A 17,008-nucleotide genomic window follows, 5' to 3' on the forward strand; every position below is an offset into this window, starting at 1 on the left:
CCCAGCTGGTGCAAGAGGTCTGCCGTCGTCTGGAGGTGGCTGACGACTGTCTGGGGCGAGCCCGCCTTCAACAACCAGTCGTCGAGGTAGGGGAAGACTGACACCCCTAATCTGCGCAGATGAGCTGCGACCACCACCATCACCTTGGTGAACACCCGGGGGGCGCTGGTAAGGCCGAAGGGGAGCACGGTAAACTGAAAGTGCTCGTGGCCTACCGTGAACCGCAGGTAGCGCCGGTGGGCCGGCAGGACGGGATGTGGAAATAAGCGTCCTGCAAGTCCAACGCTACCATCCAGTCTCCGGGGTCCAGGGCAGCTAAGACCTGAGCCAGAGTCAGCATTTTGAACTTCTCCTTCCGGAGGAAGCCGTTGACGTTCCGTAGGTCCAAGATAGGGCGTAGGCCCCCTTTGCCCTTCTTGGGTACCCGAAAGTAGTGGGAGTAGCAACCACGATCTACTTCTGGCCCAGGAACGCTCTCGATGGCCCCGTTGGCCAAGAGGGCCGAAACTTCCTCCTGAAGAAGCCGCAAATGATCCCACGATATGCGGTGGTGTTGCGGTGGCATGGCTGGAGGGGTCGTCTCGAAGGGGAGGGAGTAGCCCCTTCGGACGATTTGCAGCACCCACCTGTCCGACGTGACAGTGCGCCAGTGAGAGTGGTGATGGCGAACCCTGCCCTCCACTGGCGTCACATGGGACGAAAAGCACGGACTAAGAAGGTTTTGAGGCGGATGCTGCGGGGGAGGGTGTGGACTGGCCTCGCCGTTGTCCCCGACCGCCTCCACGGCGATTTCCACGGCCGCCACCGCGCTGGATGTTACTCTGCGGCGCGTGGCTGGCAGCACGTGTAGGGGCGCCCCTTCCTTGGCCACGAAAGGAGCGAAAGGCACCTGTTTGCTGGCGCGGGGCCGAGACGCCCAAGGTCTTGGCCGTAGACCTAGAGTCCTTAATGCGCTCAAGCGCATGGTCTGCCTTGTCGCCAAAAAGGCGACGGCCATCAAATGGCATGTCCATCAGTGTGTTCTGGACATCGGCCGAAAAGTTGGCGGACCTCAACCAGGCGTGGAGACGAATCGCCACCGTCGTTGCCATCGCTCTAACTAGTGAGTCCGTGGTATCCAGCCCACACCGGATAGAATACTTTGCTGCATCCCGGCCTTCCACAAGGGCTTGGCCGAGTTTGGCACATACCTCCAACGGACACTCTGGCAGCAATTCCACGACCGTATCCCACAGGGAGTGGGTGTAGCGGCCCAAGAGGCATGCGGTGTTGGAAGACTGCAGTCCCAGACTAAGGGAGGAGAATACCTTCTTGCCGTATTGCTCATATCTCTTGGATTCCCTGTCCGGCGGAGCCGACGGGAATGAGGTCTGGGAATTAGATGCCTGGATGACCAGGCTCTCGGGGGTGGGGTGGGTGGACAGGAAACATGTGTCGCCCGGGGTGTCTGGCCACGTTCCCATCTATGGGCGAACCCGTAGCGGGCCTGGACCAAGTGCCCAAAAGAACGTCGGTCAAGGCCTCATTAAAGGGCAGCAGAGGCTCGGCCGAGCTTGACTACGGTTTAAGGACCTCAGTGAGGAGGTTAGTCCTCACGGCCGCGACGGGGAGCTCAAGGCCCAAGGCCTTGGCTGCCCTCATCAACACCACACTGTAGGTTGCCCCCTCCTCCGAAGCTACGGTAGAAGGTGAGACAAAGCCAGTGTCTGGCGATGTGCCCAGACCACTGGCATCCCCAAGTCCACCTGTCCAGTCCTCTTGAGACTGACACTCTCGGGTCAGAGGCTCCTCAGACCCCTCCCAATACTCCACTTCACCCATCCCCTGATAGTCAGGGTTGTCAAACGATGAGGCTGGTTCATAGAAGCTAAATTCCCCAAGCGGCGTAGAAAGCGGCGCCATGCACCGGAACGAGGGAGGCCGGCGGCGTCGAGGCCGAAGCACCCGACGGCGTCGGGGCCGAAGCCCCCGACCCGCTAAGGGCCCCAGACGGGTTCGCTGGGCCGGAGGCGCTGCGGAACCCGTCGGGGAAGAGAGGTTCCTCATGGCCACGAGGAATCGCTCGATCTGCCCCGGCGCCGCGTCGTGCCCAGGGACCAGAAGGTGTGGAGCAGGCCGTGACGACCCGCGACTCCGGCAGAGCCGCGCGGGCGGTGTCACCCGAACCCCCGGCCGCGCCGCGCGAGCGTCGGGGGGAGTCGGAAGAGCGATGACGTCTCTTCGACTTCTTGTGTTTCTTACCTGACGACGACTTCGACCCGGAGGAGTGATGTCGACTCTCGGAGCTGTTATGGCTCCGGCCCTGCGACCTGTCCCTCGACCTCCTGCGGGACCTCTCTCGGCGCGGGGCCGACTGCCGGAGTTCGAGTCTCTTGCGGGACCGCTCCCGCCTAGCTTTTGAAGTAAGGGCCCGGCAGTCAAGGCAGGTCTTGTCGTCGTGGTCGACGCCGAGACAGTGGAGACACCGACGGTGAGGATCCATGACCGACGTCAGTCGGGCGCAATCTTCACAGGGCTTGAAACCAGGCATCCCTAGGCACCGTACGGAGTCGAAAGACTCGAGAAAAGATGATCAAAAGAGAACAAAAAGACTAGTCAAAAAATGACTAAAGTACTGCTTTTTGATCTGCGCTTGCTGGCGCCGAAAAAAGAAGAACTGACGTCAGCACGCGGAGGCGGCGTCTAAGTACTCCGACGACGTGATCACGGCGCCCACGACGGACGCGGAGCCGCAGACGACGCCTGCCGACGCGCAAGGGTACTGCTACGCAAATATTTACGGATCCAGTCTGACGCCTGGGGATATTCTAAGGTAAGGAATCTATCACTAACGTGTCTCTTTCGGATATGAGCATTTTCTGACACCTCAATTCTATAACCAGACTGCTTGAAAAATCTTGCTATAGCACTGAAAACAAAAAAATGCAAGTCAAACTTGAGGCAACAACATCCTCACTCCATCACTGTTCTGGCCAACTTATTTAATGTCAGTGTCAACCGTGCAAAAACTTGAACCTGTCCTTTAAACAGCAAGAACAAGGAGTGTTGAACAGATAATGATTATTCAATATGGCCGCAGTTTTCTGGACTTCTTAATGAATCCATGTAAAAACGTTCACACCACCCTTAATCTATAAAAGTCAAAAGCTGAGAAATTGGACAGGAATAGAAAACGAAATCTGAACCTTCTGAGGTGGAGCAATAGGACAAATACAAAACCTTAGTTCTGTAAAATGAGAAATTACAGGTTAGTAGATGACAAAAAGTCATCCTCCAAAGGATTTAGCTGGGGTTCTGTAATCTGACTTGCTAAACCAGACAGCAGGCATAGAATCCCTCCAACCCAAATGCCCATCGCTGGAGCACTCACCTGCGGGAAGATAGAGGCTGGAGCTGTCTCTGGTGGGGCTAGCACAGGGGTGGCAGGTGACACAACTTCTACTTTCCGCTTCTAAAAAAAACAAGTGAGGGACAAATAACACTTAAAATCATTCAAGAAATGAAGAAGCAATAACATTTACTTCAACTATCAACCCCCACCCATAAACCTACACTGGTAACAAAAGGCATCTGCTGGAGACACTTGTTTGTTTGGCACTTCCAACACCAATAGTAGCATGAGAGTCCAAAACCTCTGAATCAAGTCCTCACAGAGCACGGCGAGTGTTTGACAGAACTGCACCCAAGTACCCCATACATTGTTGATTGAACCATTGAACGAGGGACCCATCCACAATGTCCCACTATGAAGATCCCTTGAAAGGCTGTATATTATCGTTTGGAATCTACTATTCAATAACTGGCTCAGTTGAGGAAACCAATTTCACTCAGTGGAGCAAAACTTTGGCAGCAGCCAGTGGATTTGGAAGAAGTAATAAGGTGCTGCTAAAAAGCATGACTCAAACATATTAACATGCGGTATACGTGCAGCAAGATACTTAGAATGTATGCTGTTGCAAGGTTCTTGATACACAATAAGGAATCAGCACTTATAGTTACACCCAACATATGGAGCCATAACATTTAAAAAAACTGACACAAAACAGGTACAGTTCAGTAGTGGTGGCTTTATGCCTTTTTGGTGAATGTGTTTGCCCGTACTTCCATGAAAGGCCCACTAACACCAGAAAAGGTTTCTCCATTTATCAGATACTCAATCCACCCCCATTAATACCACCTTCAACATTGCCCACCTCTCCCACCCACCCCTTGTGCCTTAAAGTGGAAAGGAAACCTGTACCGGAACGGGAAGGGTTTTGCCGCCGGATGGAGCTGAGGCTGGCTGGAGAGACAGATCCAAATTCTTCCTCTGAATGGGAATAAAAGATTAAGGTTGCTAGCAAGGGTACGATGGATCAAAACACAGTCAGCCCTCCCCAGCACACCCTGCAAGGCAGACTTTGAATTAGGTGGATGCCCAAGACCACAAAATATTTATTGGGCCTAAACAGAATGATTTAAAGGGCTACACCTTTACCACCATGACCAAAAAATCCGAATTTTAACCCACAAAGTATATCCAGCCAGCGGCAGCAGGAGAGCTGACAAATGAATAAAGGACACCTCTAGGACCAATGACATAATGGGATGGTTCTCAAAAACACGTCTTTAACCTGCAGCCATATGACCTTGTAATCAATAAGCATGTCTTCAAATAAGTAAGAGTTGACATATGTTTAAAAAAACCATGCCCAAATACTTGTAATCAAATTTTACAATCTATGTATTTAAGTATCCAGTAACTACATGATTGGTGGTTGGGTTCGCATACGAAAAGACTTTGTGTTTCAATACAAAACATTACTCGGAAGAAATTCCACTTACTTATAACAATAGATTCCAGTCTCCAAATGCAGACGGTTAGATTCTTTTACATAGAAAGGAATTTATGGGGCTTTTTATCCACTACCCTTAGAACACTTTTTTTCAACGCAAATTTGTATACTTGGATCCAAGATGAGGTATAGGGAGGTTAGTCACTCTCACCATACTCTGAACCATGGAACAAACTGTATATTTATATATTTGTTTAGAGGCAAGCATGAGAGGATAAGCAGTATTTATAAATCTAGAGAAAAAAGTTCATAATATGAATGTGGCAAAGATTCTTCCCAGTGAATAAAAGCAGAGATGCGCACGAAGAAAGGCCTGGGGAAAATACTATCTGTAGATTTAAACTAGTCAAAGGGTTATAAAATCTGCCCACCCTTGAAGGCAATTCACGTTTTCCAAGTGACCTGAGCAAATGGGCCCGAGGAGTACTGTGGGTGTAGTAGGGAGTCTGCTCCTACACAGAACTGTGCATAGAGACTTGGAACCTCAGTGAATAAGGGTGTGCCAAAACTCACCTTAGTACCCAATATCCCCTACCAGACTAGCATCAGTATCTCATTGGCTCTTCCATAACACCAATGATTAGACAACCAGAACATGGAACTTAGATTACCTCAGGCAATGTGGAACACATGAACACTCTTTCGTTATACTCTCATACCAGTCCAAAACAGGGAGTAGAAGAAGACACGTGCAAGTTTGAAATATTTATTTCTAATGTCGTGTTCTCATGCGCAGTATCTTAGCTAATACAAGCAGACATATTATAAGCAACAAGATTAGCAGCATAGTTACTATTCCATAAAATACAAAAGGAGAAAGCATGTTATAATGCTATTTCACCCTCCCTTGCTAGTAGGGTATTTTATATCTACAGAAGGTCTCTTGGAATTACAAGGGCGGCCCCATACCTCTGGTAGTTAGCAGAAATGGATCATATCAGGTTCTGCACCAGCTCTCAGCATGCAAATGTTCTCCAAGTGTGTGTGATCATGCCTACGCAGTGCATTATTAAACGCGCCAAAATCAGAGGTGGCCACAGCTGCATATATGTTATGTCTAGAACGTGCGCTGATCAGTCCGAACAACAACCACTGTGTTGAAATAACCTTGAAGGCCTCGGCACTCACTGTTCAGACAAAGCTTACCAAGCATGGCTGCTAATATAGAAAAACATATTATTCTCGTGTGAAGTAAAACACTCTGCTAGACTAGTGCAAAAGGCAGCAGAAAGGAAAAATGGTGTTTAAACTTCTAATGAGCTCATGTCAACTTAACACAGTGTAAATGCAAGGCTCAGCCCCACTACACCCTCCCTTGATCCGAGCACGGATAAGAAAGGGGCAAATTTGGAAAGCAGAGTTCAAAAACATCAGTCAGAACTAAGTTCAAATTGCCACAGTGAAGAAACTGGAGCAAACTCCATGGATTGAAAGTACTCCAAATCAAGCGATTTTAGCCATGTGCATAGGGAAGTCAATAGGCCTGGGTGGAAAACAAAGAAGACAAAGAAAATAAAAAAATCCTATGTCCAACATGTGACCTCGGCCATGGAAGAGAGAGAAGCGATAACACATCTCACTCCAACAATGTATATGCAAAGTATGTTGCAACAGCCTCCAATAGGAAGTCACTGTTCTCATATTAAAACATTTCAGCCATCCAATTCAGCAATGGGAAGGAACATACATGTTCCACAATTACCGGAGCCTGTAGCACCATTAGAGGACAACTCAGTGTTTCTTCAATGAAACTGCGTGCCAAGAAATCTTGCGCTGCTGCAAAAACATTCCGACGTCCCAGGACACCAGGCATCGCTGCAAAGGCCATAATCCCTCCGCCAGAACAAAGCAATTCATGAGCAACTAAGGGGCTCATCAGTTGATCATAATCCGCATTGGAAGACACCTTATTGCAGAGACACAAATCCAGGGCCCAATCGAAATTGCAACTCAGGCAATGAAAGATAGGCTGGATGCATGTGAAAAAGGAAAATCGAAACGATAATCCATGAGCTGCACTCAATGTAGCAAGAGGCAGCCTCCATAACATTCAAGCATTCGGTTCCGGAGCAGCAATAGCCGTGATAGATCTTCTCTCAACACAAGAAGTGCATCCATTTTGAAATAAACAAAATAACAGAAGTACGCCTGCAACCAGAGCAAGCATTAAGAGAAATCCACCAAACAGCCTGGAAAAAATCGAATGAAAAAAGGCAGGGAACACACCAAATTTAATTTGAAAAGAAGTCACAAGGCCATTGCTAACAACTTTAAACAAGCATTTGCAATGCAATAGGTCTCGCAGCATTAAAGTTTGAGTTATTGGCATTGTATATGACAATGTGTTGCATTAAATTTTTAGCAAAGTCTGTATTGGTGTATAAAGATGATTTGCAAGATGATAGCGATGGAGTGGAGGGGATGGATGGATGGAGTGAGGGGATGGATGGATGGAGTGGGGGGATGGATGGAGTGGGGGGATGGATGGAGTGGGGGGATGGATGGATTGGGGGATGGATGGAGTGGGGGGATGGAATTAATGTGTGCATTAAAAAGAGGAATCTAAGGATAGAAATAAACGGGGCACCCTCCACTCGCATAGTGTATATAAATACTAGCCCCATTTATGCACCGCTCATTTCATTGTAGTGGGTGGTGCCCTACCTTCTGTACTCAAGCGAAAGGGGCAGCCTTATCCCATCTTAGGTAGTGAGATCCAGCAAACTGATTGATGGAACAGTTGACAAACTAGGAGACAGCAACTTACTCACACTCCTTCATATACAACATTTCCTAACTAGCACATATCCTGCCCCTTTCCCCTGCTTACCCTCACACAGAGGAACACTCCGATGACGAAAAACGCGGGGAACTGTATGACGTGCTATTTGCACCATTGAATCCGTGAGGTGTCTCCTTTTATGCACGGGTGAACAATTGTGGCTTATGTGGTACTTCTCAGACAGGGCACCAGCAGCTCCAGAACAAGCGTGGGATACGCCAGGTAGCCCCCAAGCCAGTGGTGTAAAATAAAACGATGCCTCCCTCTACAAAAATGTGATGAGCCCCGGCACCATCCCGTCTCTCCCATATCTTACGGATATTCCTTGGGCTTAATAGGGGCACCTTTAAGGGTTGAGGGGCCCCTGTCTCAAGCTTCGCCAGTGGGTAGCGAAAGAATGAATGGTTAACCAGAGAGAGCGGAGTACACTAGTGGCTCACCACTAGAGATCAGAGTAGTAATTAGTCTCTAGAATGAGTAAGATGCCCTCAGGCCTCCACTTGAAAACAGGGGTGTATAGTTTACACAGGTGGGGCATGCAATATTTCTGCCCACTAAAGAGCGGCTTGCTGATTAAGGGAGCTGTTGGTGCCGAGCTCGGCGGGGCAGGTCCCATTTGTTCCCTGCCGGCCTGCAGGCAGCTCTGTTATTAAGCAGCTGGAGGGCTGGGGACCTCTGCTGTTCCGTGTGTAATGTGTCCGAGCCTCCAGGCAGGTGGGGCAGGGGGGATCGCAAGTGCGACCGCCCCCACTCTGAGAGTAATTGGCAGAACAAGAGAGCATAAAGGCAGATATAGGAGGGAGGCCAGCGCTGGCACATACTGTGTGTATGAGCTAAAGGCGGGTGGTTGTGTGTGTCAAATGCCGCTCAGACTACAGAACGCAGAGAATACTATGTCCACATCAGGAATCAGGCGTGCTCGTGTCTAAGTGTGCGTGCTTCATAGTAATTGTCTATGTGTCACTGCATCGTATACTGTGTGCTACTTTAACAGTGTGAGGGTATACACTACTGCGCTTGTGAGTCACGCTGTTTGCGAGTGGGTTTGTACCGGACAGTTACGGACCTTGCTGTTGTATGTGACCCACTCTGCCTGTGCCACTGTATGCGTGTGCGTTTAACCTTGCGTGCATGTGTATGTGGAGCGTATTGTACTGTGTGTGTACAGCAAGTTAGTGTATGTGGCCAACTGTGTGTGTGAGTGTGTGAGCCACTGTGTTCGTGTATCTATCTATACGTGTGTTAGTGTGCGTGCTCTGCTGTGTGCGTACCACTGTATGTGTGCACGGGTGCCGGAGTGTATAGACACATACACGCGTGAATGCTCAGTTTGTGTGCAGTGTACGTCACACGTCATCTACGGTCCTGTTCAGTTTTATTTTATTTTGATTGCAGTATTAAAACAGGTGTTACAGAAGCTGTACAAAATAAATGTATTGAGACTGCTGAGCAGAGTATAAATATTTGATGTGCATGTCTGATGCAGACAAGTGCATTTTCTATTCTGTCACGAGGCACAGTCCAAACAAGCATGCGAGTGGTGCGGACGTGCGCGCGCCTCGCGCTAAAAGTAAAAAAAAAAATAAGAAAATGCCACAGGGAATCAGTACATTGAACTAAAAGACTGTTTTCGAATGCTTGGACGCTTCTGCTGCCAAGAATTGCTCGAACTCAAGAAGAAACCGCACCCAATCCAGCCGCAGCTCCCAGCAAATGTGGGGTGTTGTTACTACGCCATGCGAATGGCCACGCACCGAGTGAGTGCCTGCGACCCACTTCGGATCCCTGGCAGCTTGCGCATTGCCCCTGGTAGGAGGCGCCGTCCTGTCCTCACGTACAACTATCATGCCCAAAATCTGAAGTGCGTGTATCCCTCCCATGAACTCCTCCTCACCATGGAAGGGTGGTGACTTCCCGGCAAGGTGGCATGCTGGATCGCGGCAGCAGAATACGAAGAGGCTGCGGTGGAAGCCACGTGGTTCCTGGCTCAGCGCGTACAACTGCAGCAGGAAGCAAGTCAAAACGAAACTGAAACATACGGCGCATGGCAGAGTCGGATTCCGACGCGCGTGACCCAATCCCAAGGCACGCGTCGGAATCCGACTCTGCCATGCTTCTTAATGGTGCGCGTGGCCAGCTCTTGTCTCCACTCGTTGTCGGCTTTGTCAGCTGCCGAGACCTAAAAAAACTGAAGCCCCCAAAGCCCGCTTCCCACTGGTGCTGTGGTGCGCGTGACGAAACCTACCGTGGGGCGGGACTTCCGTTTCCTGCTGGAAGCTCGTGCCCACGGAGTGGCTGGCCAGGAGAGGAGCAGTGGTGATGCGGGGCTCCCATGCCCGATGGAGAGCCCCGCGGTGGCAGCTGAAGTCCGGAGTTGCGCCAATGAGACGAGTGGGGCTTAGTTGTAGCGGGGGAGGGGGGGTGTCTGTGTGCACGCGCTCTTGTGTGTGTGCGGCGGGGGGTGGTGGTGTGTGTCTCTGTATGTGTGCGCTCGTGTGTATGCGTGCGTGTATGTGAGCTAGTGTGTGTGTGCGTGCGTGTATGTCTCTGCGTGTGTGCCTGTGTGTGTGTGTGGGTGTGTGTGTGACTAGCCTGCCGGAATCGGAGCACGTGGTTGTGCGCGCCACCCGCTCCGATCCCATTCTGGCAGATGTGCGCGCCCAGGTCTTGTCTCCTGGAAAGCGAAGCCAGTAACAATAGGTCTCTGGAGAGACCGCGCTTTCGCGCGGTTACCGCCACGAGACCTAAAAAGTGAGCCAGCCCTGTGGTGGAGGACCATTAAAGATAGTGTGAATTAATTCACCGAAATGCAAGGGCAAATCCGTATTTAATGAAGCGTGCACTTCTGTGTGGCTGTTTGCCACGTGAAGGACAAATGTTTCACGAGCAGGTGTGAGGGCGACTTCTTTCTGAGACAATAGAGCTCTTATGCGACTCATCTTGTCGAACTCTGCTTTCAAGGTCGGAATCGACGGCCAGATGGAAACATCGAGGTTCCCATGTGGGGGAGGAAACATTAAATTTTTACAGCAGACTACACGTTCACTGACTGTAACCACGTAAGGAATGCCGGCTACCATCCCACAACAATCCTCGTTGTTTAAAAGTAAATAACTACAGTTTGCTAGTAATGTGAATGTGGGTATGATAGCAGGTGCCGATGTATATTTTAAAATACAGGCTAATTTCAGCTCTTTACATAAGCCATGCAATTGGATATTCCTACACATTAATGAGTGATCTGGTGTTGTAGTGCAATCCTCTCCCTTCAAATAAACCTCTTTTCCCTCCCTAAGGCATCTATAGGTAAATGGTAGTGACCAAGCTCCATGAAGATAAGCGGTGCCCAAAGGTTCATATCTGCCAATTGCGTAGTACTTCATGCAGGCCTCGAATTTGAAAAGGGGAAAGGCAAAGTTATTAATCTGTGGATAAGCCACACAGCCGAATTTGTCTTGGCCACAGAAAATGGTAACGGTTCTAACTTTTCAATATGTAACATAGAAAAAGTTGCTTCTTTCATAGACATAAAACACTGTTTTTCAGTCAAACTGAAAGGGGCAAACAAAGATGAAGTATTCATGTAGTGCCAGGGCACTTTTCCTGATTTCAATGTCTGCAAAGTCCAAGCAAACTGCATAAGAGAACGCAATTTATTTTGACCATGGTACAAAACAGACACATCCTCTTGCACAATATCAATAACAGATGAAACGATATTATCTAATTCGTAAATGCGGGAAGAAAGCGTGTTAATGCTGTTATCTACAACTGCTAGCACTTTTTCTAAATTTGCTTGATCTAATGCGGGAAGCAGCCTCAATCTGGGACAGTTTCCAAACTTCGTTGTAAATAGCATATATCCATCGTATCGATCTGCCGGAAGCCGGGCCCTTGACAAAATCATTCAGATCAACATCGTCAGTCAATTTAGATAAATGCAGCTTAACTGACGCCAAAGTGGAATGTTTGAGCCAACTTTGACACAATTTGCCTACAGAATGGGTAGTCACAGAATGACCACTTTCAAAACGGGGATCCATCTAACCTTTGTATAGCCTTGAGCTAAACCCAGAAAACGATGCTGGCAAGAATCTGCACTTTTGTGCCACAGCAACCAACCCATAGGATCCAAACTGGATATGTTAAAGGTAGAATTCAGTAACAGCGTCTGTAATTCTCTAATTGAAAAATTAGTATTATTATCCCAACCAGAGTATTCTTCTAATTCGGGAAAAAAAGGAGCATTTAATTGTTTAGTAGTAGCCAATCCAAAGCAAGTCGTTTGTGAAATTGCAGAATTCAAAAACAACATATGGTTCGGGATGAGACACGCACGATGCAAAGCCTCAGAGCCTTGCACTTGCCAACTTTTAGAACCTCAAACAGATTTAAGATCAATAGTATCTTTCCACAGTTCATGGCCCCCAACAGCCAATTGGTCTAGAAAGGACTTTGAATACAATAATTTTGTGTGGGTAAGTCTAACCTTAGAAGTGGACTTTTCGGTCATTTTAAAATAAAATGCATTGGGATTTGACTGATTAAAATCAGTAAAGTAAGTGAACTTCTTTAAAAGAGAAGGGGAGCTGCCTTCAACAGGAGCGGGACAATGTGCCCAATGTGTATAATTAACCATATTCCTCCTGGTGTTAGCCTTATGTAGGTAGTGATTGCCAAAGTGTTGGTAACAATACAAATCACCATAATTTGCGGAATCTAAATATAAATCTTCAGCATCAAAGGCAGCATAATATTTCAAATCAGAAAACAAAGCTTCTACGGCATGAACATCCCAATCATCAGAACGTATATTTTGTTTAATCACATCACCCATATAAAGCCTTAGGACATTTGGGACATTAATAACCTCTGTGGGTCCGTGGATTTGAAATCTAATAGCATCCCACACAATCCCATCTAAGACGGGCCAAGCAGTAATGTTAACAAATGCCAGGTCCCTTTTCAATCTGTGTGATGAGGAGTGTGGTGCCAATGCTCCATTAATATGTCGAATACATGTTCTCTCGTCAACATAGTGTCCGTTGACAAGGCGGAAAAAATACACCACAAATCCAATTGACAGGAATAAGTAAATTGAAAAAAGCACCAACCAAATGTAGGTCCAAGGGGGAATCAAAAAATGTCTTTTAAACCATGTTGCAAAAACAGAAATTTTTGAAGGGGTCTTCGATGTGTGAGAGTCAGTGTCAAATGAAAATTTGGACTCTGTAGCCAAACAAGTTTGCAAATCAGGCATCGATAAGTCTGGGTGGTACGTACATTCAATCTCATCAAGATGAGCATCAGGTGGAGAACTCAATAAAGGCCTGGAAACTGCAGGTATCTCGAGGGCAACGTCAGGCATGGTATTAGGAGCCGGGGACAAAACTGAATGTCTCAAAAAAGATGGACAGGAGACGGCAGGTGTCATACTAAGAAGAATCGGCCACTCTGTGTAGTTTGACATGGTCAATGGAGATGTACCTTTTTTCTTTACGACCTGGAAGTGGTGGTAAAATGACTGTTCTTGTACCCTGCACGCCAAGTACAGGAACTGGAGCTCGATATGAGGGACCAAATTCTTTCTTGTTTTCGATCTTCTCTCGAACCAGTTCTCCAACTCGGGGTAGCCAGCCAACTACCGGAATCTGCAACGCAGCATCTGATGAGGAGGGCAAGTGTTCCTTTGCAAGACTCTCTCATCTCTTGTAGATTCTGTAAAACATGACAATGTTCATCTACGTCAAAGGGGGCAGCAACCGCCGCCTGGTCTAGGCCTTCAAGGTCCGGGACGAACATTTTGATACCAAAGAGCATTTCGTATGTGGTCCGCCCACCCAGAGACCTTTTAGGGAGATTATTAAGTGCACGTTGTACGCTATTGAGATGGGCCAGCCAGTTCCTGCCAGTGCCTATAACCCTAGCTGTCAAAGGCTGCTTTAAATCTCGGTTCATTCGTTCCACAACACTATTACCCTCAGGCAAAAATTCCTACAAAGATACGCAAGTCTCTTATGACAGTTCCCGAATTAGCGCTGCGGTGTGGCCACACCCAAACAAAGCGTGTGCAAGAATCAACTGCAACTAAGATGTACTTATACGCAGTATCAGAGGAAAAAGGACCGCAGTGATCTAAATAAACACAACCAAGTGGTCTATTAGAAATGTACAACTGTGTCTGGGGCGGACGCGTAGGCTTAATCTGCTGACAAATGTCACATTGAAGGACATAATCACGTGTCTGTTTGTACAGTCCCCGCCACCAGAAACATTGTTGTAACTGAGATACAGTAGCCGAAACGCCCGCATGCACAGACGCAACACCCTCATGGGCAGCTGTAATCAGTGTGGACCTGCGGTCCGCGTTGGGTATCAATCTTTCACCAACGTCCGGTATTTTCACATAAGGAACTTTATCAGGACTAAAGTGATATGAATACTTTGAAGGGAACCCCTTAGGATATTTACTTCCCTTCTTAGTAGCGGTAACAGCCGCCAAGATGTCATCATCAATCTTACTTTTGGAACGTGTAACTGCTGCAACCAAAAATGTTGATACTGCTGTTTTTGCGGCCTCATCGGCCAAATTATTGACAACAGCGTGAACTCCCACACGTTGATGACCAAGAGTATGAATTACATACACGAGTGGCAGCTGCTTTTTAAGCTCAGCCACTCGAACCCAGATCATTTTATGTTTTATCGTGCTACCCTTGGAATCACGAAAATCATTCTGAATCCAAAAGAATAGGTTTTCTAATTGTAAGACTGGACACAGTAGTAAGAATCACTCACAATAAGAGTGGTCACACCAGGATCAGCGAACTCCAATGCAAGCATCAGAGCACGGAGCTCTGCCAATTGTGCAGTACAGTCCCCTAATGTCTGCGTATGTATGACATCGGACTTGAACTAATCATTCACCATGGTACCGACCACAATGGCGCAAGCAGAAACGTATGCGTGCTTAGACCCATGCGCAACTTGCGCTGAACCATCAGTGTAGATGATACAATGGAAATCCTCCAAAGGCCGCATAGTCAATGGTGCAGGATGAACAAACTCATACTGCAAAAACTCTTGTGACTGTAAGGAGGCAGCAAAAATAAACGTGACATCCGGAGATGTCAATGATGCAGCCCATTGTATCCACCGTGGGTGCAAAGCTTTAGCATTTGGTACACTGGCCTTTGTCACAGCCTCTAGTGCAGGATACGGAGTAACAACCAACATGCGGTTTCCTTGCGACAGTGCACGTTCCTTAAGAATCGCCATTTGCACCGCTGTCAAAACTTTTTCCACAGTGGAAAACCGCATTTCAGCCGAAGTGTACAAGTGTGACTTGTAAGCGATAGGCACTGTGTCACCTTCGTTAAAAGTAAGGTATGTGAAACCCACCGCCCCAGGGATGATTCTTATCACCAGGTTGGTGTGGCTATCACGAGTCAGTAAGAATTTAGATTCTAGAAGATTAGCCTGCAAAGAGTGCAAAATGGCTGAATGTTCAGGCAGCCAGCACGATTTGGTAAAAGTAGGTTGTATCAAAGCATACTATGGCTTGATACGCTGGGCATATTCGGGAATATATGTATGCCCAAAATTCAAAAATCCCAGCAAGGACTGTAATTTTTTCAGTGTTGTAGGAGCGCGCAGATGTGCGCCTTTCTTCAAGAAGTGAGGAGCCAATCCTCGACCCTCATTGGTGAGCTCATAGCCCAGGAACAACACTGTGTACTCTGCAATGTGAGATTTTGCAAAGTTGAATTTGTAACCGAAGTCCGCAAAGTTACAAATAATGTGGTCAACGCGACACAGATGCGCCCAAACTTCGTCGTCTGTGAGATAGATGTCATCCACATACGAACACACATCTGGGTCAACTCTCTCCTACGGAGACAATGCGGGCAGCAAACACACCCGGACTATTTTTATAGCCCATGGCCAGGCGTTTAAATTGGCGTTGTTTGCCGCCACTTGTAAAACTGGTCCATGGGAACTCAGTCCTGCCAAATTATGGGCAAAAAAACTTTGGATATGTCAAGTGTGTTTTAAACCTTTTGCGTGCAAGACCATCCACTAAAGCAGAGCCGTGGGTATTCTGTACTGCACAGGTGTGTCAATGCGAGTTTAAACGCCGGTAATCCAATACCAAATGGTACGAACCGTCAGGCTTGGTCACAGTAAAAAGTGGGTTATTCATCGGTGATACACACGTTTCAATTACTCCTTGATATTCTAATTGTTCAAGGATTTCCGCCACGGAAGCCTTTGCTTCACGCCGTATAGCATATTGAGGTGGAGGCTGTGGCATAGACCGTAAAGGAATCTCGTTGTGAGGGGAAAATGTATCCCAACCACAGTGAGTATGGTACAGAGCCGGCGCAAGGCCCTTAGCCCACTCTTCTGCAAAATTCAGCACATGCTCCTTTGAGACTGTGTGCGCGAAACTAGGGAAGATTACCTCCTCCCCTCTCGGAGCTGCAAGAACAAAAGGTGGGGGCCAGTCAGCCGCCGCTAACAAAATGTCTTAGGTAGTTGTAAGATTTTCCCAAAATACCCCTTTTATTTATTTTATATATTGAAATAGGGCCCGAATAACGCTAATAGAAGAGTTATATAGGCTCCGTAATTCAGCAACGGCAACTTGCCCCGCACGAGGATGCGGAGTGAATCCAGCCAAAACCGGCCAAGAAGCGCCCGGAATGGAAAAAGGACCCAATCTAGCCTCTGTTACATTTTGGGGAAGGGCACTATCAAAAAACCAAACGCGGTGCTGCCATGCAGAAATTGGAATTGGAATTCCATGGGCACGGAAGTGTAAGTGTTAAACACCTGAGTATCCGCATCTGCTGCAGGAAACGTCACCCATGAGTAGAAAATCTCAAAAGGGTAAGCAACCTCAGGACTCACCACCAAAATAACTGCCATGCCCTCCAGACCAACGTTATAAGCTTGCAAATGATTGCGGGCCGCAATACGACTATGCTGCGGTATGTCAACGTTAGCCATAGTGACACAGAGAAGAAAAGGTACAATGTGAAACAAAGTAGCACAACTGGATAGTAATTCAAAAGGAAACCGTTTTGAAAGATTCAAGCTTGAAAAGACCTATGTAACTATAGGTAGGTTTGTCCGACACTACTGTTATCCGGAAACAATAGTGAAGGGGCTAAGGTCTGATAGAAGTACTACTCAAGCGTCATGTAATAAGACCACCATCGTATGGCCACCATGTAGCAGGGACTGTGCATAGAGACTTGGAACCTCAGTGAATTAGGGTGTGCCAAAACTCACCTTAGTACCCAATATCCCCTACCAGACTAGCATCAGTATCTCATTGGCTCTTCCATAACACCAATGATTAGACAACAAAGAACATGGAACTTAG

At 47.7% G+C, this 17,008-nt stretch overlaps 1 protein-coding gene across 9 annotated transcripts in view; it reads right to left on the bottom strand.

The window, feature by feature from the left end:
* KAT5 (lysine acetyltransferase 5) overlaps positions 1-17,008 on the bottom strand; it is a 537,900-nt gene that overhangs the window by 404,409 nt on the left and 116,483 nt on the right. For 6 of the 9 annotated variants that reach the window (XM_086938321.1, XM_086938320.1, XM_086938319.1 and 3 more), the window contains exons 5-6: positions 4,241-4,309; positions 3,371-3,451 (exon numbers count right to left, since the gene is read on the bottom strand). In XM_086938321.1, the coding sequence (XP_086794447.1) occupies positions 3,371-3,451; positions 4,241-4,309 (150 nt within the window). The remainder of the gene's footprint in view (positions 1-3,370; positions 3,452-4,240; positions 4,310-17,008) is intronic. The other 3 variants (XM_086938323.1, XM_086938322.1, XM_086938317.1) reach the window with 1 other exon arrangement.

Source organism: Lissotriton vulgaris, chromosome 9 (genome assembly GCF_964263255.1).
Source record: "Lissotriton vulgaris chromosome 9, aLisVul1.2, whole genome shotgun sequence".
Classification (NCBI taxonomy): Eukaryota; Metazoa; Chordata; class Amphibia; order Caudata; family Salamandridae; genus Lissotriton; species Lissotriton vulgaris.